General features: G+C 39.4%; 1 protein-coding gene across 1 annotated transcript in view; it reads right to left on the bottom strand.

The window, feature by feature from the left end:
• The window catches only part of LOC118900279 (solute carrier family 22 member 9), a 39,015-nt gene extending 23,438 nt beyond the window's left edge, over positions 1-15,577 (bottom strand). The window contains exons 1-2 of the mRNA XM_036862715.1: positions 14,936-15,577; positions 14,147-14,250 (exon numbers count right to left, since the gene is read on the bottom strand). Coding sequence (XP_036718610.1) covers positions 14,147-14,250; positions 14,936-15,337 — 506 coding nt within the window. The 5' untranslated portion in view covers positions 15,338-15,577. The remainder of the gene's footprint in view (positions 1-14,146; positions 14,251-14,935) is intronic.
• Between the last annotated feature and the right edge of the window lie 1,802 nt (positions 15,578-17,379).

The following is a 17,379-nucleotide window of genomic DNA, read 5'->3' as shown; positions in this document are numbered from 1 at the left end:
TTATACAGCAGGTTCTTATTAGTTATCTATTTTATACATATTAGTGTATATATGTCAATCCCAATCTCCCAATTCATCCAACCCCGCCCCCCCACTTTTCCCCCTTGGCATCCATACGTTTGTTCTTTACACCTGTGTCTATTTCTGCCTTGCAACCCAGTTCATCTGTACCATTTTTCTAGATTCCACATATATGCATTAATATATGATATTTGTTTTTCTCTTTCTGAGTTACTTCACTCTGTATGACAGTCTCTAGGTCCATCAACGTCTCTACAAATGACCCAATTCTGTTCCTTTTTATGTCTGAGTAATATTCCATTGTATATATGTACCACATCTTCTTTATCTGTTTGCCTGTCAATGGACACTTTGGTTGCTTCCATGACCTGGCTATTGTAAATAGTGCTGCAATGAACATTGAGATACATGTGTCTTTTTGAGTTATGGTTTCCTCTGGGTATATGCCCAGTAGTGGGATTGCTGGGTCATATGGTAGTTCCATTTTTAGTTTTTTAAGGAACCTCCATACTGTTCTCCATAGTGGCTGTATCAATTTACATTCCTGCCAACAGTGCAAGAGGGTTCCCTTTTCTCCATACCCTCTCCAGCATTTGTTGTCTGTGCATTTTCTGATGATGCCCATTCCAACCAGTGTGAGGTGGTACCTCATTGTAGTTTTGATTTGCATTTCTCTAATAATTAGTGATGCTGAGCAGCTTTTCATGTGCCTCTTGGCCATCTGTATGTCTTCTTTGGAGAAATTTCTATTTAGGTCTTCTGCCCATTTTCGGATTGGGTTGTTTGTTTTTTTAATGTTGAGCTGCATGAGCTGTTTATATATTTTGGAGATTAATCCTTTGTCCATTGATTCATTTGCAAATATTTTCTCCCATTTTGAGGGTTGCCTTTTCGTCTTGTTTAAAGTTTGCTTTGCTGTGCAAAAGCTTTTAAGTTTCATTAGGTCTTATTTGTTTGTTTTTGTTTTTATTTCCATTACTCTAGGAGGTGGGTCAAAAAAGATCTTGCTGTGATTTATGTCAAAGAGTGTTCTTCCTATGGTTTCCTCTAAGAGTTTTATAGTGTCTAGCCTCACATTTAGGTCTTTAATCCATTTTGAGTTTATTTTTGTGTATGGTGTTAAGGAGTGCTCTAATTTCATACTTTTACATGTAGCTGTCCAGTTTTCCCAGCACCACTTATTGAAGAGACTGTCTATTCTCCATTGTATATCCTTGCCTCTTTTGTCATAGATTAGTTGACCATAGCTGCATGGATTTATCTCTGGGCTTTTCATCTTGTTCCATTGATCTATATTTCTGTTTTTGTGCCAGTACCATATTGTCTTGATTACTGTAGCTTTGAAGTATCGTCTGAAGTCAGGGCATCTGATTCCTCCAGCTCTGTTTTTTTCCCTCAAGATTGCTTTGGCTATTCGGGGTCTTTTGTGTTTCCATACAAATTTTAAGATTTTTTGCTCTAGTTCTGTAAAAAATGCCACTGGTAATTTGATAGGGATTGCATTGAATCTGTAGATTGCTTTGGGTAGTATAGTCATTTTCACAATATTGATTCTTCCAATCCAAGAACATGGTATATCTCTCCATCTGCTTGTGTCATCTTTAATTTCTTTCATCAGTGTCTTATAGTTTTCTGCATACAAGTCTTTCAACTCCTTAGGCAGGTTTATTCCTAGGTATTTTATTCTTTTTGTTGCAATGGTGAATGGAATTATTTCCTTAATTTCTCTTTCTGATCTTTCATTGATAGTGTATAGGAATGCAAGAGATTTCTGTGCATTAATTTTGTATTCTGCAACTTTACCAAATTCATTGATTAGCTCTAGTAGTTTTCTGGTGGCATCTTTAAGATTCTCTATGTATAGTATCTTGTCATCTGCAAACACTGACAGTTTTACTTCTTCTTTTCCAATTTGTGTTCCTTTTGTTTCTTTTTCTTGGATTGCTGTGGCTAGGACTTCCAAAACTATGTTGAATAATAGTGGCAGAGTGGACATCCTTGTCTTGTTCCTAATCTTAGAGGAAATGCTTTCAGTTTTTCACCATCAAGAATGATGTTTGCTGTGGGTTTGTCGTATATGGCCTTTATTATGTTGAGGTAGGTTCCCTCTATGCCCACTTTCTGGAGAGTTTTTATCATAAACCGGTGTTGAATGTTGTCAAAAGCTTTTTCTGCATCTATTGAGATGAGCATATGGTTTTTATTCATCAATTTGCTAATATGGTGTTTCACATTGATTGATTTGTGTATATTGAGCAGTCCTTGTATCCCTGGGTTAAATCCCACTTGATCATGGTGTATGATTCTTTTCATGTGTTGTTGGATTCTGTTTGCTAGTATTTTGTTGAGGATTTTTGCATCTATATTCGTTAGTGATATTGGTCTGTAATTTTCTTTTTTTATAGTATCTTTGCCTGGTTTTTTATGAGGGTGGTGTTGGCCCCATAGAATGAGTTTGGGAGTGTTCCTTCCTCTGCAATTTTTTGATAGAGTTTGAAGAGGATGGGTTTAACTCTTCTCTAAATGTTTGATAGAATTCACCTGTGAAGCCATCTGGTCCTGGACTTTTGTTTGTTGGAAGATTTTTAATCACAGTTTCGATTTCATTACTTGTGATTGGTCTGTTTGTATTTTCTATTTCTTCCTGGTGCAATCTTGGAAGGTCATACCTTTCTAAGAATTTATCCATTTCTTCCAGGTTGTCCATTTTATTGGCATAGAGTTGCTTGTAGGAGTCTCTTATGATGTTTTATATTTCTGCGATGTTTGTTGTAACTTCTCCTTTTTCATTTCTAATTTTATTGATTTGAGTTCTCTCTTTTTCTTGATGAGTCTGGCTAAAGGTTTATCAGTTTTGTTTATCTTCTCAAAGAAGAAGATTTTTGCTATTGTTTTCTTTGCTTCTATTTTATTTATTTCTGCTCTGATCTTTATGCTTTCTTTCCTTCTACTAACTTTGGGTTTTGTTTGTTCTTCTTTCTCTAGATCCTTTAGGTGTAAGGTTAGATTGTTTATTTGAGATTTTTCTTGTTTCTTGAGGTAGGCTTGTATACCTATAAACTTCCCTCTTAAAACTGCTTTTGCTGCATCCCATAGGTTTTGGATCGTCGTGTTTTCATTGTCATTTGTCTTTAGGTAGTTTTTGATTTCCTCTAATTTCTTCAGTGATCTCTTGGTTATTTAGTAACGTATTGTTTAGCCTCCATGTGTTTGTGTTTTATAAGGTTTTTTTCCTCGTAATTTATTTCTTATCTCATAGCATTGTGGTCGGAAAAGATGCTTGATATGATTTCAGTTTTCTTAACTTTACCAAGGATTGATTTGTGACGCAAGATGTGACCTATCCTTGGGCTTCCCTGGTGGCGCAGTGGTTGAGAATCTGCCTGCCAATGCAGGGAGCACGGGTTCGAGCCCTGGTCTGGGAAGATCCCACATACCGCGGAGCAGCTGGGCCCGTGAGCCACAATTACTGAGCCTGCGCGTCTGGAGCCTGTGCTCCGCAACAAGAGAGGCCGTGATAGTGAGAAGCCCGCGCACCGCGATGAAGAGTGGCCCCCGCTTGCCACAACTAGAGAAAGCCCTCGCACAGAAACGAAGACCCAACACAGCCATAAATAAATAAATAAATAAATATTAAAAAAAAAAAAAAGATGTGATCTATCCTGGAGAACGTTCTGTGTGCAGTTGAGAAGAAAGTGTAATCTGCTCTTTTCAGATGGAATGTCCTATAAATATCAATGAAATCTATCTGGTCTACTGTGTCATTTAAAGCTTGTGTTTTCTTATTAATTTTCTGTATGGATGATCTGTCCATTGGTGTAAGTTTTCCTCTTTTATAGCTGTTAGCATTTGCCTTATGTATTGAGGTGCTCCTATGTTGGGTGCCTATATATTTATAATTGTTATATCTTCTTCTTGGATTAATACCTTAATCATTATGTAGTGTCCTTCCTTGTCTCTTGTAACATTCTTTATTTTAAAGTCTATTTTATTTGATATGAGTATTGCTTCTCCAGCTTTCTTTTGATTTCCATTTGCATGGAATATCTTTTTCCATCCCCTCACTTTCAGTCTGTATGTGTCCCTAGGTCTGAAGTGGTTCTCTTGTAGACAGCATATGTATGGGTCTTGCTTTTGTATCCATTCAGAGAGCCTGTGTCTTTTGGTTGGAGCATTAAATCCATTCACATTTAAGGTAATTATCGATATGTATGTTCCTATTACCATTTTCTTAATTGTTTTGTGTTTGTTTTTGTAGGTCCTTTTCTTCTCTTGTGTTTCCCACTTAGAGAAGTTCCTTTAGCATTTGTTTTAGAGCTGGTTGGGTGTTGCCAAATTCTCTTAGCTTTTGCTTGTCTGTAAAGCTTTTGATTTCTCCGTCAAATCTGAATGAGCTCTTTGCTGGGTAGAATAATCTTGATTGTAGGTTCTTCCCTTTCATCATTTTAAGTATATCATGCCACTCCCTTCTGGCTTGTAGAGTTTCTGCTGAGAAATCAGCTGTTAACATTATGGGAGTTCCCTTGTATGTTATTTGTCATTTTTCCCTTGTTGCTTTTAATAATTTTTCTTTGTCTTTAATTTTTGTCAATTTGATTACCATGTGTCTTGGCATGTTTCTCCTTCGGTTTATCCTGCATGGGACTGTCTGTGCTTCCTGGAGTTGGGTGGCTATTTCCTTTCCCATGTTAGGGAATTTTTCGACTATAATCTCTTCAAATATTTTCTCATGTCCTTTCTCTCTCTCTTCTCCTTCTGGGACCCCTATGATGAGAATGTTGGTGTGTTTAGTGTTGTCCCAGAGGTCTCTTAGGCTATCTTATTTCTTTTCATTCTTTTTTCTTTATTCTGTTCCATGGCAGTGATTTCCACCATTCTGTCTTCCAGGTCACTTATCCGTTCTTCTGCCTCAGTTATTCTGCTATTGATTCCTTCTAGTGTATTTTTCATTTCAGTTATTGTATTGTTCATCTCTTTTGTTTTTTAATTCTTCTAGGTCTTTCTTAAACATTTCTTGCATCTTCTTGATCCTTGCGTCCATTCTTTTCCCAAGGTCCTAGATCATCTTCACTATCATTATTCTGAATTCTTTTTCTGGAAGGTTGCCTATCTCCACTTCATTTAGTTGTTTTTCTGGGGTTTTAACTTGTTCCTTCATCTGGTACATAGCCCTCTACCTTTTCATTTTGTCTATCTTTCTGTGATTGTGGTTTTCATTCCACAGACTGCAGGATTGTAGTTTTTCTTGTTTCTGCTGTCTGCCCTCTGGTGGATGAGGCCATCTAAGATGCTTGTGGAAACTTCCTGATGGGAGAAACTGGTGGTGGGTAGAGCTGGGTGTTGCTCTGGTGGGCAGAGCTCAGTAAAACTTTAATCTGCTTGTCTGCTGATGGGTGGGCTTGAGTTCCCTCCCTGTTGGTTGTTTGGCCTGAGGCAACCCAGCACTGGAGGCTACAGGCTTTTTGGTGTGGTTAATGGCAGAGTCCAGGAAGGCTCATGCCAAGGAGTACTTCCCAGAATTTCTGCTGCCAGTGTCCTTGTTCCCATGGTGAGCCACAGCCACCCCTGGCCTCTGCAGGAGACCCTCCAGCACTAGCAGGTCGGTCTGGTTCAGTCTCCTATGGGGTCAGTGCTTCTTCCCCCTGGGTCCTCATGTGCACACTACTTTGTGTGTGCCCTCCAAGAGTGGAGTCTCTGTTTCCCCCAGTTCTGTCAAAGTCCTGCAATCAAATCCTGCTAGCCTTCAAAGTTTGATTCTCTGGGAATTCCTCCTCCCATTGCCGAACCCCCAGGTTGGGAAGCCTTACGTGGGGCTCAGAACCTTCACTCCAGTGGGTGGACTTCTGTGGTATAATTGTTCTCTAGTTTGTGAGTCACCCGCCCCAAGGTTATGGGATTTGATTTTATTGTGACTGCACCCCTCCTACCATCTCATTGCCGCTTCTCCTTTGTCTTGGATGTAGGGTATTTTTTTGGTGAGTTTCAGTGTCTTCCTGTTAATGATTGTTCAGCAGTTAGTTGTGATTCTGGTGCTCTCAAGAGGGAGTGAGCGCATGTCCTTCTACTCCACCATCTTCCCTTTTTATTACAATTTTCTTTTTTCTTATTGTGGTCTTTTCTTTTTCACTTAAAGACTTCCCTTTAACATTTCTTGTAAATCTGATTTGGTGGTGCTGAACTCTTTTAGCTTTTGCTTGTCTGTGAAACTTTTGGTTTCTCCATTAAATCTGAATGAAAGCCTAGCTGGGTAGAGTATTCTTGGTCAAAAGTTTTTTTCCTTTCATCAGCTTAAATATTTTGTGCCACTCCCTCTGGCCTGCTGAGTTTCTGCTGAAAAGATAGCTGGTAAACTTATGGGAGTTCCTTTGTACATAACTTGTTGCTTTTCCTTTGCTGCTTTTAATATTCTCTCTTTATCTTTAATTTTTGCCATTTTAATTACAACGTGTCTTGGTGTGGTCCTCTTGGATTAATACTGTTTTGTACTCTTTATACTTCCTGGACCAGGCTGTCTGTTTTCTTTCCCAGGTTAGGAAAGTTCTCAGCTATTATGTCTTCACATATGTGCTCTGCCCCTTTCTCTCTCTCTTCTCCTTTTGAGATCCCTATAATGTGAATGTTAGCCCACTCGATGTTGTCCCAGAGGTCTCCTAAACTGTACTTATTTCTTTTTATTGTTTTTTTCTTTTGCTTTTTCTTTTGTTCAGCTTTAGTGATTTCCACTACCCTGTCTTCCAGTTTGCTGATCTTTTCCTCTTTATCACTTACTCTACTGATTCCTTCTAGTGTATTTTTCATTCCAGTTATTGAATTCTTCATCTCTGTTTGGTTCTTCTTTATATTTTCTAACTCTTTGTTAAAAGCTTCTAACTTTTCATTCTGTTCATCCAATCTTCTCTCGATTTCTTTGATCATCATTATGATCATTACTTTGAATTCTTTATTGGGTAGATTGGCTATCTCCACTTCACTTAGTTCTTCTGGGGTCTATCTTGTTCCTTCATTTGGAATGTCTTTCCTCTGTTTCCTCATTTTGCCTAATTTGCTGGGGTTTTTTTTTTTTTAACATCTTTATTGGAGTATAATTGCTTTACAATTGTGTGTTAGTTTCTGCTGTATAACAAAGTGAATCAACTTTATGTATACATATATCCCCATATCTTCTCCCTCTTGTGTCTCCCTCCTAACTTCCTTATCCCACCCCTCTAGTTAGACACAAAGCACCAAGCTGACCTCCCTGTGCTATGCAGCTGCTTCCCACTAGCTATCTATTTTACATTTGGTAGTGTATATATGTCCATGCCACTCTCACTTCATCCCAGCTTACCCTTCTCCCTCCCCGTGTCCTCAAGTCCATGCTTTTTGTCTGCATCTTTATTCCTGTCCTGTCCCTAGGTTCTTCAGAACTTTTTTTTTTTTTTAGATTCCATATATATGTGTTAGCTCTATTTATAATTTGCTGTTTTTATTTCTATGTATTTGGTAGGTTGGTTATGTTTCCTGACCTGAAGAAGTGGCCTTTTGTAGGAGTTGTCCTATGCATGCCAGCGGTGCAATTCCCTTTGGTCACCAGAGCTATATGCTCTAGAGGTGTCCCCTATGTGCGCTGCATGGGTCCTTCTGTTTTTGTGGATGCCTACTGTGGGCAGTCTCATAGGAGTTGCTGGTCCCCAGTCCAGTTGGTTGCCAGGCCCTGCCTTGTGCAGAGGCTTCTGGCTGCTGGTTGGCTGGGCTCAGTTATAAGGAGGCTGATGTAGAGTGCTGCATTGTCCCAGGGCTAGTGCTGGCCCACTAGTGGGTGTGTTCTGGGGTGGCTGCTTTTGTGGCCAGTGTTCCAGATCTAGTGTTGACCTGCTGGTTGTTTGGGTCAGTTCCTGACATACCTGGTTGTGAGGTCTGGGTTATTCTAAAGCTGTTTCTGGCCTGTTGGTGAGTGGGGCTGGATCCTGGGGCAGCTGGCTGAGGGGTCCAAGGTGCCTTGGAGCTGGTGTTAGCCTGCTGGTGAATGGGCTCAGTCCTGACATGGTGAGCAGTGGAGCTGCCATGGTCCTGGGGCTGGAGTTTGCCTGCTGGTGGGCAGGGCTGGGGCCCAGTGGGTCCTGGAGTTGATGCCTGTCCACTGTCATGTGTGTGGCTGGCCCAGGGCTAGTGCTGGCCATCTGGTGGGTGAAGCTGGGTTCCAGATTCTCTGGTTGCAGGGCCCTGGGTGTCCTGTGGCTAGTGATGGAACACTGGTGTGTGTGGCTGGGTCCTGGGTCCTCTTGTGGAAAGGGATGTGTGCTGGGGTTGCTGTGGCCTCAGGGGATCTTAAGGCTGCTCTCTTGCTGGTGGGTGAGGCTGTGTCCCTACATGGCTAGTTGCTTGGCTTGAGGCATCTCAGTACTAGTGTTGACAAGCTGGTGAGCAGGGCCAGGTCCTGGGAGAGGGAGGATTCCAAAATGGCACTAGCCAGCAGCAATGTCCACATTGTAGAATGAGCGCCCCAAATGGCTGATGCCAGTGTCTATGTCCCCAGGGTGAGTTCCAGTCACTACCTGCATCTCTGGGAGGCTCCCCAAGATCAGCAAGTGGGTCTGACCCAGGCTCCTTTCAAATTTCTCTTTCTGTGCTGCATCGCAGAGCATGTGAGATTTTGTGTGAGCCCTTTAATAGTGGAGTCTCTATTTCCCACAGCCCTCTGGCTCTCCTGAAATTAAGCTCTGCTGGCCTTCAGAGCCAAACCTTCTGGGGGCTCATCTTCCTGATGCAGGGCCCCAAGGTTGGGGAGATCAATGTAAAGCTTGGGCCCCTTGCTTCTTGGGGAGAACATCAGCAATTGTAATTATCCTCCCTGTTTGTGGGTCACCCACCTGGGGGTATGGGTATTGACTATACTGCATCTCTGCCCTTCCTACCTGTCTTGTTGTGGTTGGTTCCTTCTTTATATCTTTAGTTGTAAAAGATTTTTTCCCTGCTAGATTCTGGTCTTTCTTATCAATAGTTGCTATGTAAATAGTTGTAATTTTGGTGTGCCCAAGGGAGGAAGTGAGCTCAGGGTCTTCCTACTCCAATCATCTTGGCCACCTCCCCCAAAACAGCAGTCTTGACTTTCTCCTCTGTATGTGCCTCATTCCCTATTCTCCTTCATCTCACTAAATCGTATCAGCATTCATCCATTTCCTCAGCCTGGACACATAGATATCTTCCTCGACCCTCTGCCACACCATAACCTCCTTCTTAAAAATCTGAAAGCATCAGGAAGTTCTACTGCATTGTCCTCAAATTATGACCCAAATCCAGCTATTTGTTACCATTTCTGGGGTCATCTTCCTAATTCATATTCCCACCATCTTTCCTAAGACCTATTTTGACAGACTTTTGAAATGTCTTCCCTAACATGATTCTGGCTCTCTCAGTTAATTATCAATGGAGAGTCAAGAATGAGGTTTAAAATATTGTATTATAATATTCCTCTTAAAAGCCTCTGATGCATACATTTCTGGTTCCAGGAATAAAGGCCTTAAACCCTATTATTTGCCCTCCATTCCCTCAGAAAAGAAATATAATGCAGGCACATACACAAAAAGAAACTACTGGAACATAGGTGAGCGTGAACAAAAGCAGATAGACTGTAACAGGGTGTGTATACTCTCTCAGATAAGAGCAGATGGAGAGCAATATAAGGAAGATCCTGTTTCCATGGCTGTTAGCCTGGAATAAGGTGCAGTCCTCACAGTAAAGTGAAAAAGGTGCATGAAAAAAACCTGCCATCCTGCAATCTGGAGAATCAGGGCACAGGTGGTGGGAAACTGGGAACAATGAAAAAAGTGGGGGTTCCAGCAAGGGAAAGTGGTAAAGAGGGGATCCCAGAATTGTGTCTACTGTACATCCCGCAGATGGCCCCTGAAACATACACCTGCAGAATAAGTTCAACTAAGGACAAAGATCTAAACTGTGGTCAGAGCTGCTGCATAAGAAACAGTTTTTAGTTTAATTTCAGGCATGAAAATTACTTGTTAAAATGAAGGAATCACGGGGCTTCCCTGGTGGCGCAGTGGTTGAGAGTCTGCCTGCCAATGCAGGGGACACGGGTTCGAGCCCTGGTCTGGGAGGATCCCACATGCCGCGGAGCAGCTGGGCCCGTGAGCCACAACTGCTGAGCCTGCGCGTCTGGAGCCTGTGCTCCGCAGCAAGAGAAGGCCGCGATGGTGAGAGGCCCGCGCACCGCGATGAAGAGGGGCCCCCGCTTGCCACAACTAAGGAAAGCCCTCGCGCAGCGGCGAAGACCCAACGCAGCCAAAAATAAATAAAATAAATAAATAAAGAAGCTTTCATTTAAAAAAAAAAAAAATAAAAAAAAAAAATAAAATGAAGGAATCAGTATTACTGATGAATAATAATGGAAAATAGAATCTTCACAACTTAATATTTATGATATTCAAGATATAATTCAAAATATCTTTATATGTGAAGAACCAAGAAAATGGAACTCATTCCTAAGAGAATGGAAATCTTTCAAATCTTCTCCTGAGATGAGACAAATTTTGGAACTAACCAACAAGGATTTTAAATATCAAAGATCCATTTGATACGATTGATGAACCTACAATTATACGTCATTATCCCCCAATGTTCATAGTTTACATTAGGATACACTCTTGGTATTGTACATTTTAAGGGTTTTGACAAATGTATAATGACATGTGCCCACCATTACAGTATCATAAAGAGTAGTTTCACTGCCCTAAGATACCTCTGTACTCTGCCTATTCATTTATTTCCCCCCTTACCAACTACTTATCCTTTTACTGTTTCCATAGTTTTGACTTTTCCAGAATGTTATATAGTTGGAATCACACAATATGTAGCCTTTTCAGATTAGCTTTTTTCACTTTGTGATACATATCTAAGGTTCCTCCCTGTCTTTTCATGGCTTGATAGCTCATTTACTTTTAGCATTGAATAAGATTCTATGGTTTGATGTATCACAATTTATTTATGCGTTCATCTACTAAAGGACATGTTGGTTGCTTCCAAGTTTTGGCAATTATGAATAAAGCTGCTATGAACATCCACAAGTAGGTTTTTGTGTGGACATAACTTTTCAACTCCTTTGAGAAAGTTCCAAGGAACATGACTGTTAGATTATTTGCCAAGAGTGTGCTTAATTTTGTAAGAAACTGACAAAATGTCTTCAAAAGTGGCTGTAACATTTTACATTCCCATCAGCAATGAATGAGAGTTCCTGTTTCTCCTCATCTTTGTCAGCATTTGGTGTTGTCAGTGTTTTGTTTTTTTGCCATTCTAATAGGTGTGCAGTAGTATATCATTGTTTTAGTTTGCATTTCCCTAATGACATATGTTGTGGAGCATCTTTTCATATGCTTATTTACCATCTGTATAACTTCTTTGATGGGGTGTCTTTCAAGTTTTCTGACCATTTTTAAATTGGAATGTTCATTTTCCTTTTGTTAAGCATTCTTTGTACATTTTGGATAACAATTCTTTTTCAGGTGTCTTTTGCAAGTATTTTTTCCAAGTCTGTGGTTTGTCTTCTCATGCTCTTGATTAAGTTTCTTTTTAATTGCAGTATAATATATAAAATATGATTTGCTATTTTAGCCACTTTTTTTTTATAACTTTATTTATTTATTTATTTTTGGCTGTGTTGGGTCTTCGTTTCTGTGCGAGGGCTTTCTCTAGTTGCGGCAAGCGGGGGCCACTCTTCATCGCGGTGCGCGGGCCTCTCACTATCGCGGCCTCTCCTGTTGCAGAGCACAGGCTCCAGACGCGCAGGCTCAGCAGTTGTGGCTCACGGGCCCAGTCGCTCCGCGGCATGTGGGATCTTCCCAGACCAGGGCACGAACCCGTGTCCCCTGCATTGGCAGGCAGACTCCCAACCACTGCGCCACCAGGGAAGCCCCTAGCCACTTTTGATTGTATAGATCACTCACTGGTATTAATTACATTTACAATGTTGTGCAACCATCGTCACTAGCTACTGCCAAAATTTTTCAAAATCCTCAACAGAAACTTTGTACCCATTAAGCAATAACTCTCCATTCCTCTTTCTCCCCATCTTCTGGTATCTATATTCTACATTATTCTCTATGAATTTTCCTATTCCACATATTTTATATAAGTGGAATCATAAATATTTGTCCTGTTTTTTCTGTCTTATTTTACTTTACATGTTTTCATGGTTTTAGTATGATTCAGAACTTTATTTCCTTTATGGCTGAACAATTTCCATTGTATGTACATATCACATTTTATCCATTCATCTGTTGATGGATACTTGGGTTGTTTTCATTTTTTGGCTATTGTGAATAATACTGCAATGACATTGTTGTATAAGCTATCTGTTTGAGTTCCTGTTTTCAATTCTTTCTGTTTTATACCTAGCAATGGAATGCTGGGTCATGTGGTTTCCCTAAATTTAGCTTTTTGAAGAACTCCCAAAGTATTTGTCATAGTGGTGGCACCATTTTACCTCCCCATCAGTAATGTACAAGATTCTAATTTCTCTATATCCTTGTGAATACATGTTATTTTCCTTTTTTTTTTGAATTACAGCCATCCTAGTAGGTGTGAAGTGGCATTTTATTGTGGTTTTTGACTTGCATTTTTAAAATGACATCATGTTGAGCATCTTTCTATGTACTTATGCACTATTTGTATAACTTCATAAAAGAAATGTATATTCAATTCCTTTGCCCATTTAAAAATTGAGTTTTTTGTCTTTTTGTTGTTGAGTTGTAGGAGTTGTACAGTCTTTGTATAGTCTAGATATTAAACCCTATTCCCTTGGTCTATTTGCCTATCTTTATTCTTTATATATGATTTACAAATATTTTCTCCCATCAGATAGGTTATCTTTTCACTTTCTTGATAATGTCCTTTGATGTGCAAAAGTTTTTAATTTTGATGAAGTCCTATCTATATATATTTTCTTTTGTTACTCAAGCTTTTGGTGTTATATCTAAGAGTACATTGTCAAACCCAAAGTCATGTAGATTTACACCTGTTTTTTCTTGAGTTTTATAGTTTTAGATCTTATATTTAAGTTGCTAATCCATTTTGTGTTAATATTTATTATGTTTTTAGGTTTTATCACATTCTTTTGCATGTGGATATCCAATTGTCACAGCACCATTTGTTAAATGGGCCGAATTTTACCCATTGAATGGTCTTGGAACCTTTTTCAAAAATCAATCAGCATAGATATATTGTTTTATTTTTATTTCTGCAAGATGAGTAGTTCTGTGTTACAGAACTGTTAGAAATGAACATTCTGACTCTGAACACTTTTATAAGGTACCTTTTATAAGGTCATAAATTCAGAATTCACAGTTTTCACCTGAGATAACAGATGGCATTATGCTAGTAGTGGTAAGGGGCACCTTAACTCCCCATACCCTTTAGAGGAGACAGGCTTGGGTGGTGGCAATTGTTGGCTGTCTAATTCAGAAGTGGTATGGTCAGGCACAGGGTATTCCAATTTCTAATACTACAAGTGGTGACAGAAATTGTCATTAGATTAATTACCTTACATGGTTGAAAAATTTACCTTTAAAGTAATGTTTCAGCAAAAATAAAAATCAAGGTCATTGGAATACACCACCAAGACACTTTGCTATGTATAACACAGGTTTCTTAGGAATGTCTACCCATCACACTTGAGAAACAGGGACATGATGACCTTGCTCTGAAAATCCACAAGCATTCAGCTAAGAGAGACTGAACAGGGCCCCCTGGCTAAGGCATGCAACACTGTTTTCCATATTGTATCATTGAACAGGTTGAATCTCATGATGTGAAACATCCTTCTCTCTGTTCCCATAGGTACCTCTTTCTCATCTTTATAAACCACATGTTGTGGCACCTCTGTTCTAAACCTCATCCTAAAATGCTCCCATATCTGATGGAGATGTTGTTTCTGTATCCCATACACAGTGCTCACAGCTGATAAAATAGCCCTCGCCACATGGACTGTAATTCTCCATTTGTTTGTGTTTCTAGATCCCTGGGGAGCAAGGAAGCCCCAGGGCAGTGTAATTTGCCATAAGTGTTTCTTAATGGAAGAATGATTCATGAGTTCATGAAAATACCTGAGTAAAGAGAGCTGTGATCCAGAGACACTCACCTGTCTGATAAATGGCCATATATGATGCTTCCCACCAGCATTCCAGCCATGAACAAGAATTTGGCCATTGATTTTAGTGACTGAGATTCACATACCAGGTCCCACTGGAAGAGAAGGAAACCAACAAAGGAGAGCTCCACAACTTATAACCCCTCAGTGGAAACCTGATTGAAACAGTTTAAATGATTTACACATTTCTTTATTTCAGCCCCTTTTTCCTCTCCAGCTTCCTTTTTTACTTTAGTTGACTTTTATCATTCAGGTATCAACTTAAACATAACTTCCTTTAGGAAGCCTCCTCTAAACCTGTTGGTTATATTGATGCCTTTTTTAATTCCATAATAAGTGATTCTCAAACTTGGCCACAGAGTGCAATCATTTGAGGAGCTTTAAAAATTTACTGATGCCAGAATTTCAGTACAGATTTTCTCATATGGTTGCTCTGGGGTTCAGTGCTTGGAGGTTTTGATCAATATCCCTGATATTTCTAATTTTCAAGCCAGGCTGAGCATTACTGACCTTTTAAACATATCGCATAAATTACTTGCTTAACCTTTGGTCTTTTAAAAATAAAAGCCATATAATAGCAAGGTCACATCTATTTTTGAGTTCATTAGACTCATTAAATATATAGGTGTCTGGCATTCAGTAAAGAAGTAATTAATATTTGCTGAAAGAATGAAGAATGAGCACCTAATAGTGACTAAAAAGTCTAGAAGTTTGTTCATTACTCTGTTACCCTTAAACACCCAGACCATGCACTCATAAGATGTAAATGGGACCTCTTACCTCAGTCACCACAGTGGAGGAGAAGGAGCTTTGGTCATACACCCAGCCATCCACACAGGGTTCTGTGTCCAGGTCACTCATGTTGGGTAAGGTCCCGTTCAGGTGAAGGAGCTGCCACTGGGGGAGGAGGAAGCGACGACACTTCTCTGGCCTCAGGTTTGAGTCCAGTGGGATGGAGATTCTCAGGAGGGTGTCTTGGCTGAGGGTCCCAGTGCCATTAGCAGAGTCAGTGTCATTGTCAAGGATGTGAACCCAGCAGCGATGACCAGGAACAGCTGCAGTGAAGTTCTCCAGTAGAATATGAGGGTACACTATGAGGCTGGAGATACAAAGGAAAACCATCTGAAGGATCTGGAATCTCCCCAGGCCTCCAACTTGATCCAGGAGGTCCTGAAAGGCCATTGAGCTGAGCAGTGATCCCCAAGGGGAGGCAAAATGACTGTTTAGAGAAGTTCAAAGGGAGGAGAAGTTTCCTCTCACTATGTCACACACTAAGTGTGTATTGATCCTGATCTCAGTGTAAGCTCAATGGGCCCTGTCTCACCTTCACAACAAGGCCATGGAAGCTATTTCTCCAACTTGTTTGGGGATCAGGTCGGTAACTGTCTTCTTTAAAGTCACAGAGAAATATTTTGCTGAGATGCTTCCAGCAATTGACAAAACTGTTTAAAGGTCTACTTTGTGAAAATTCTTTTTGTCAGCAGTGTCCCAAAGTGACATCGGACTTTGAGCTACACATCTGTAAATAAAATAAAATAAACCTGCTACATGGTTTGCAGTCCCTTTCAGAACATGTCATTTGTCAGACTCGAAAGTGAAACGTTTTTTGTTTTTCTGTGAAAAGTACTGAAAGTAAGTGCTTTGCTTGCTTAGTACTGAATTTTGATTAAAAGAGTTAATGAAAATAGTTCTGAGTTAATTTAAAGCAAGTGAAATATGATACAATATTTTTCTTTTGGTAAATGACATTATTCTGCTTAAAGTCAAATCAAACCATGATTTCACGTTGAAAATAAATTACTCAAAATGGGGGCAGGGTGGGTAGTGATGGAGGGCAGAGGGCTAAGTCAGTGGTAAGTGCATAGAGAAGTTTATTTTTTACAGGCTTACAGATTCATTCAGATAATATTTGTGAGGACCTTTTCTGTTCTAGGAACACAGCATTGTGCTAGACAAGGTCTTTAAGTGTAAGACTATGGTGAGTAAGGGAGAGGTATGTAAATAACTACAATCTGATATTATAAAACATATATATGGCAAATGCACAATGTGCTATGGAAGAATTGAAGAGCAACATAGGAAAAATATCACCTTTGTTAACACTAAATCTTCCATTGAAAATTCTTTTGAAGCCTTATTGTGGTATAATTCATATAACACATAATTCTCTTTAAAATATACACTTACATGGATTTTATTTGTTCACAGTTGTGCATCCATGACTACGCTCTCATTACAGAACATTTTCGTCACCACAAAAGAAACCTGTACCCACGAGGAGTCACACTCCATTCCCCACTTTACCCCTAACTCTTAGCAACCACTAATCTACATCTGTCTCTATGGATTTGCCTAATTCATGTATTTCATAGAAATCATGTTATAAAATATGTGGGCCTTTGTATCTGGCTTCTTTCTGGCTTTTTTTTGCACTTAACATAATGTTTTCAAGTTTCATCTATGTTGTAACATATGCCATTCTTTCATTCCTTTTTATGACTAATTAATTCTTTTTATGGCAATTAATTTGACTTTATTATTTTTCTACATATATATTTAATTTTTACTTTATATTGGAGTATAGTGGATTAACAATGTTGTGTTAGTTTCAGGTGTACAGTAAAGTGATTCAGTTAAACATACACATGTATCTATCCTTTTTCAAATTCTTTTCCCATTTAGGTTATTACAGAATACTGGGCAAAGTTCCCTGTGCTATACAGTAGGTCCTTGTTGGTTATCTATTTTAAATATAGCAGTGTGTAAATGTCAATCCCAAATTCCCAATTTATCCCTCCCCCCACCTTTCCCCTTTGGTAACCATAAGTTTGTTTTCTAAGTCTGTGAAACTCTTTCTGTTTTGTAAATAAGTTCATTTGTATCATTTTTAAAAAGATTCTGCATATAAGAGATATCATATTATATTTGTCTTTCTCTTTCTGACTTACTTAGTATGATAATCTCCAGGTAATCTATGTTGCTGCAAATGGCATTATTTCATTCTTTCTTACAGCTGAGTAATACTCCACCGTATATATGTACTACATCTTCTTTATCCATCCCTTTGTTGATGGACATTTAGGTTGCTTCCATGTCCTGGCTATTGTAAATCTCATTGTAGTTTGCATTTCTCTAATAATTAGTGATGTTGTACATTTTTTCATGTGCTTTTGGCCATCTGTATGTCTTCTTTGGAGAAATGTCTATTTAGATCTTTTGCCCAC

The sequence above is a fragment of the Balaenoptera musculus genome, chromosome 8 (genome assembly GCF_009873245.2).
Source record: "Balaenoptera musculus isolate JJ_BM4_2016_0621 chromosome 8, mBalMus1.pri.v3, whole genome shotgun sequence".
Classification (NCBI taxonomy): Eukaryota; Metazoa; Chordata; class Mammalia; order Artiodactyla; family Balaenopteridae; genus Balaenoptera; species Balaenoptera musculus.
This window is presented reverse-complemented; position numbering and strand designations above follow the sequence as displayed.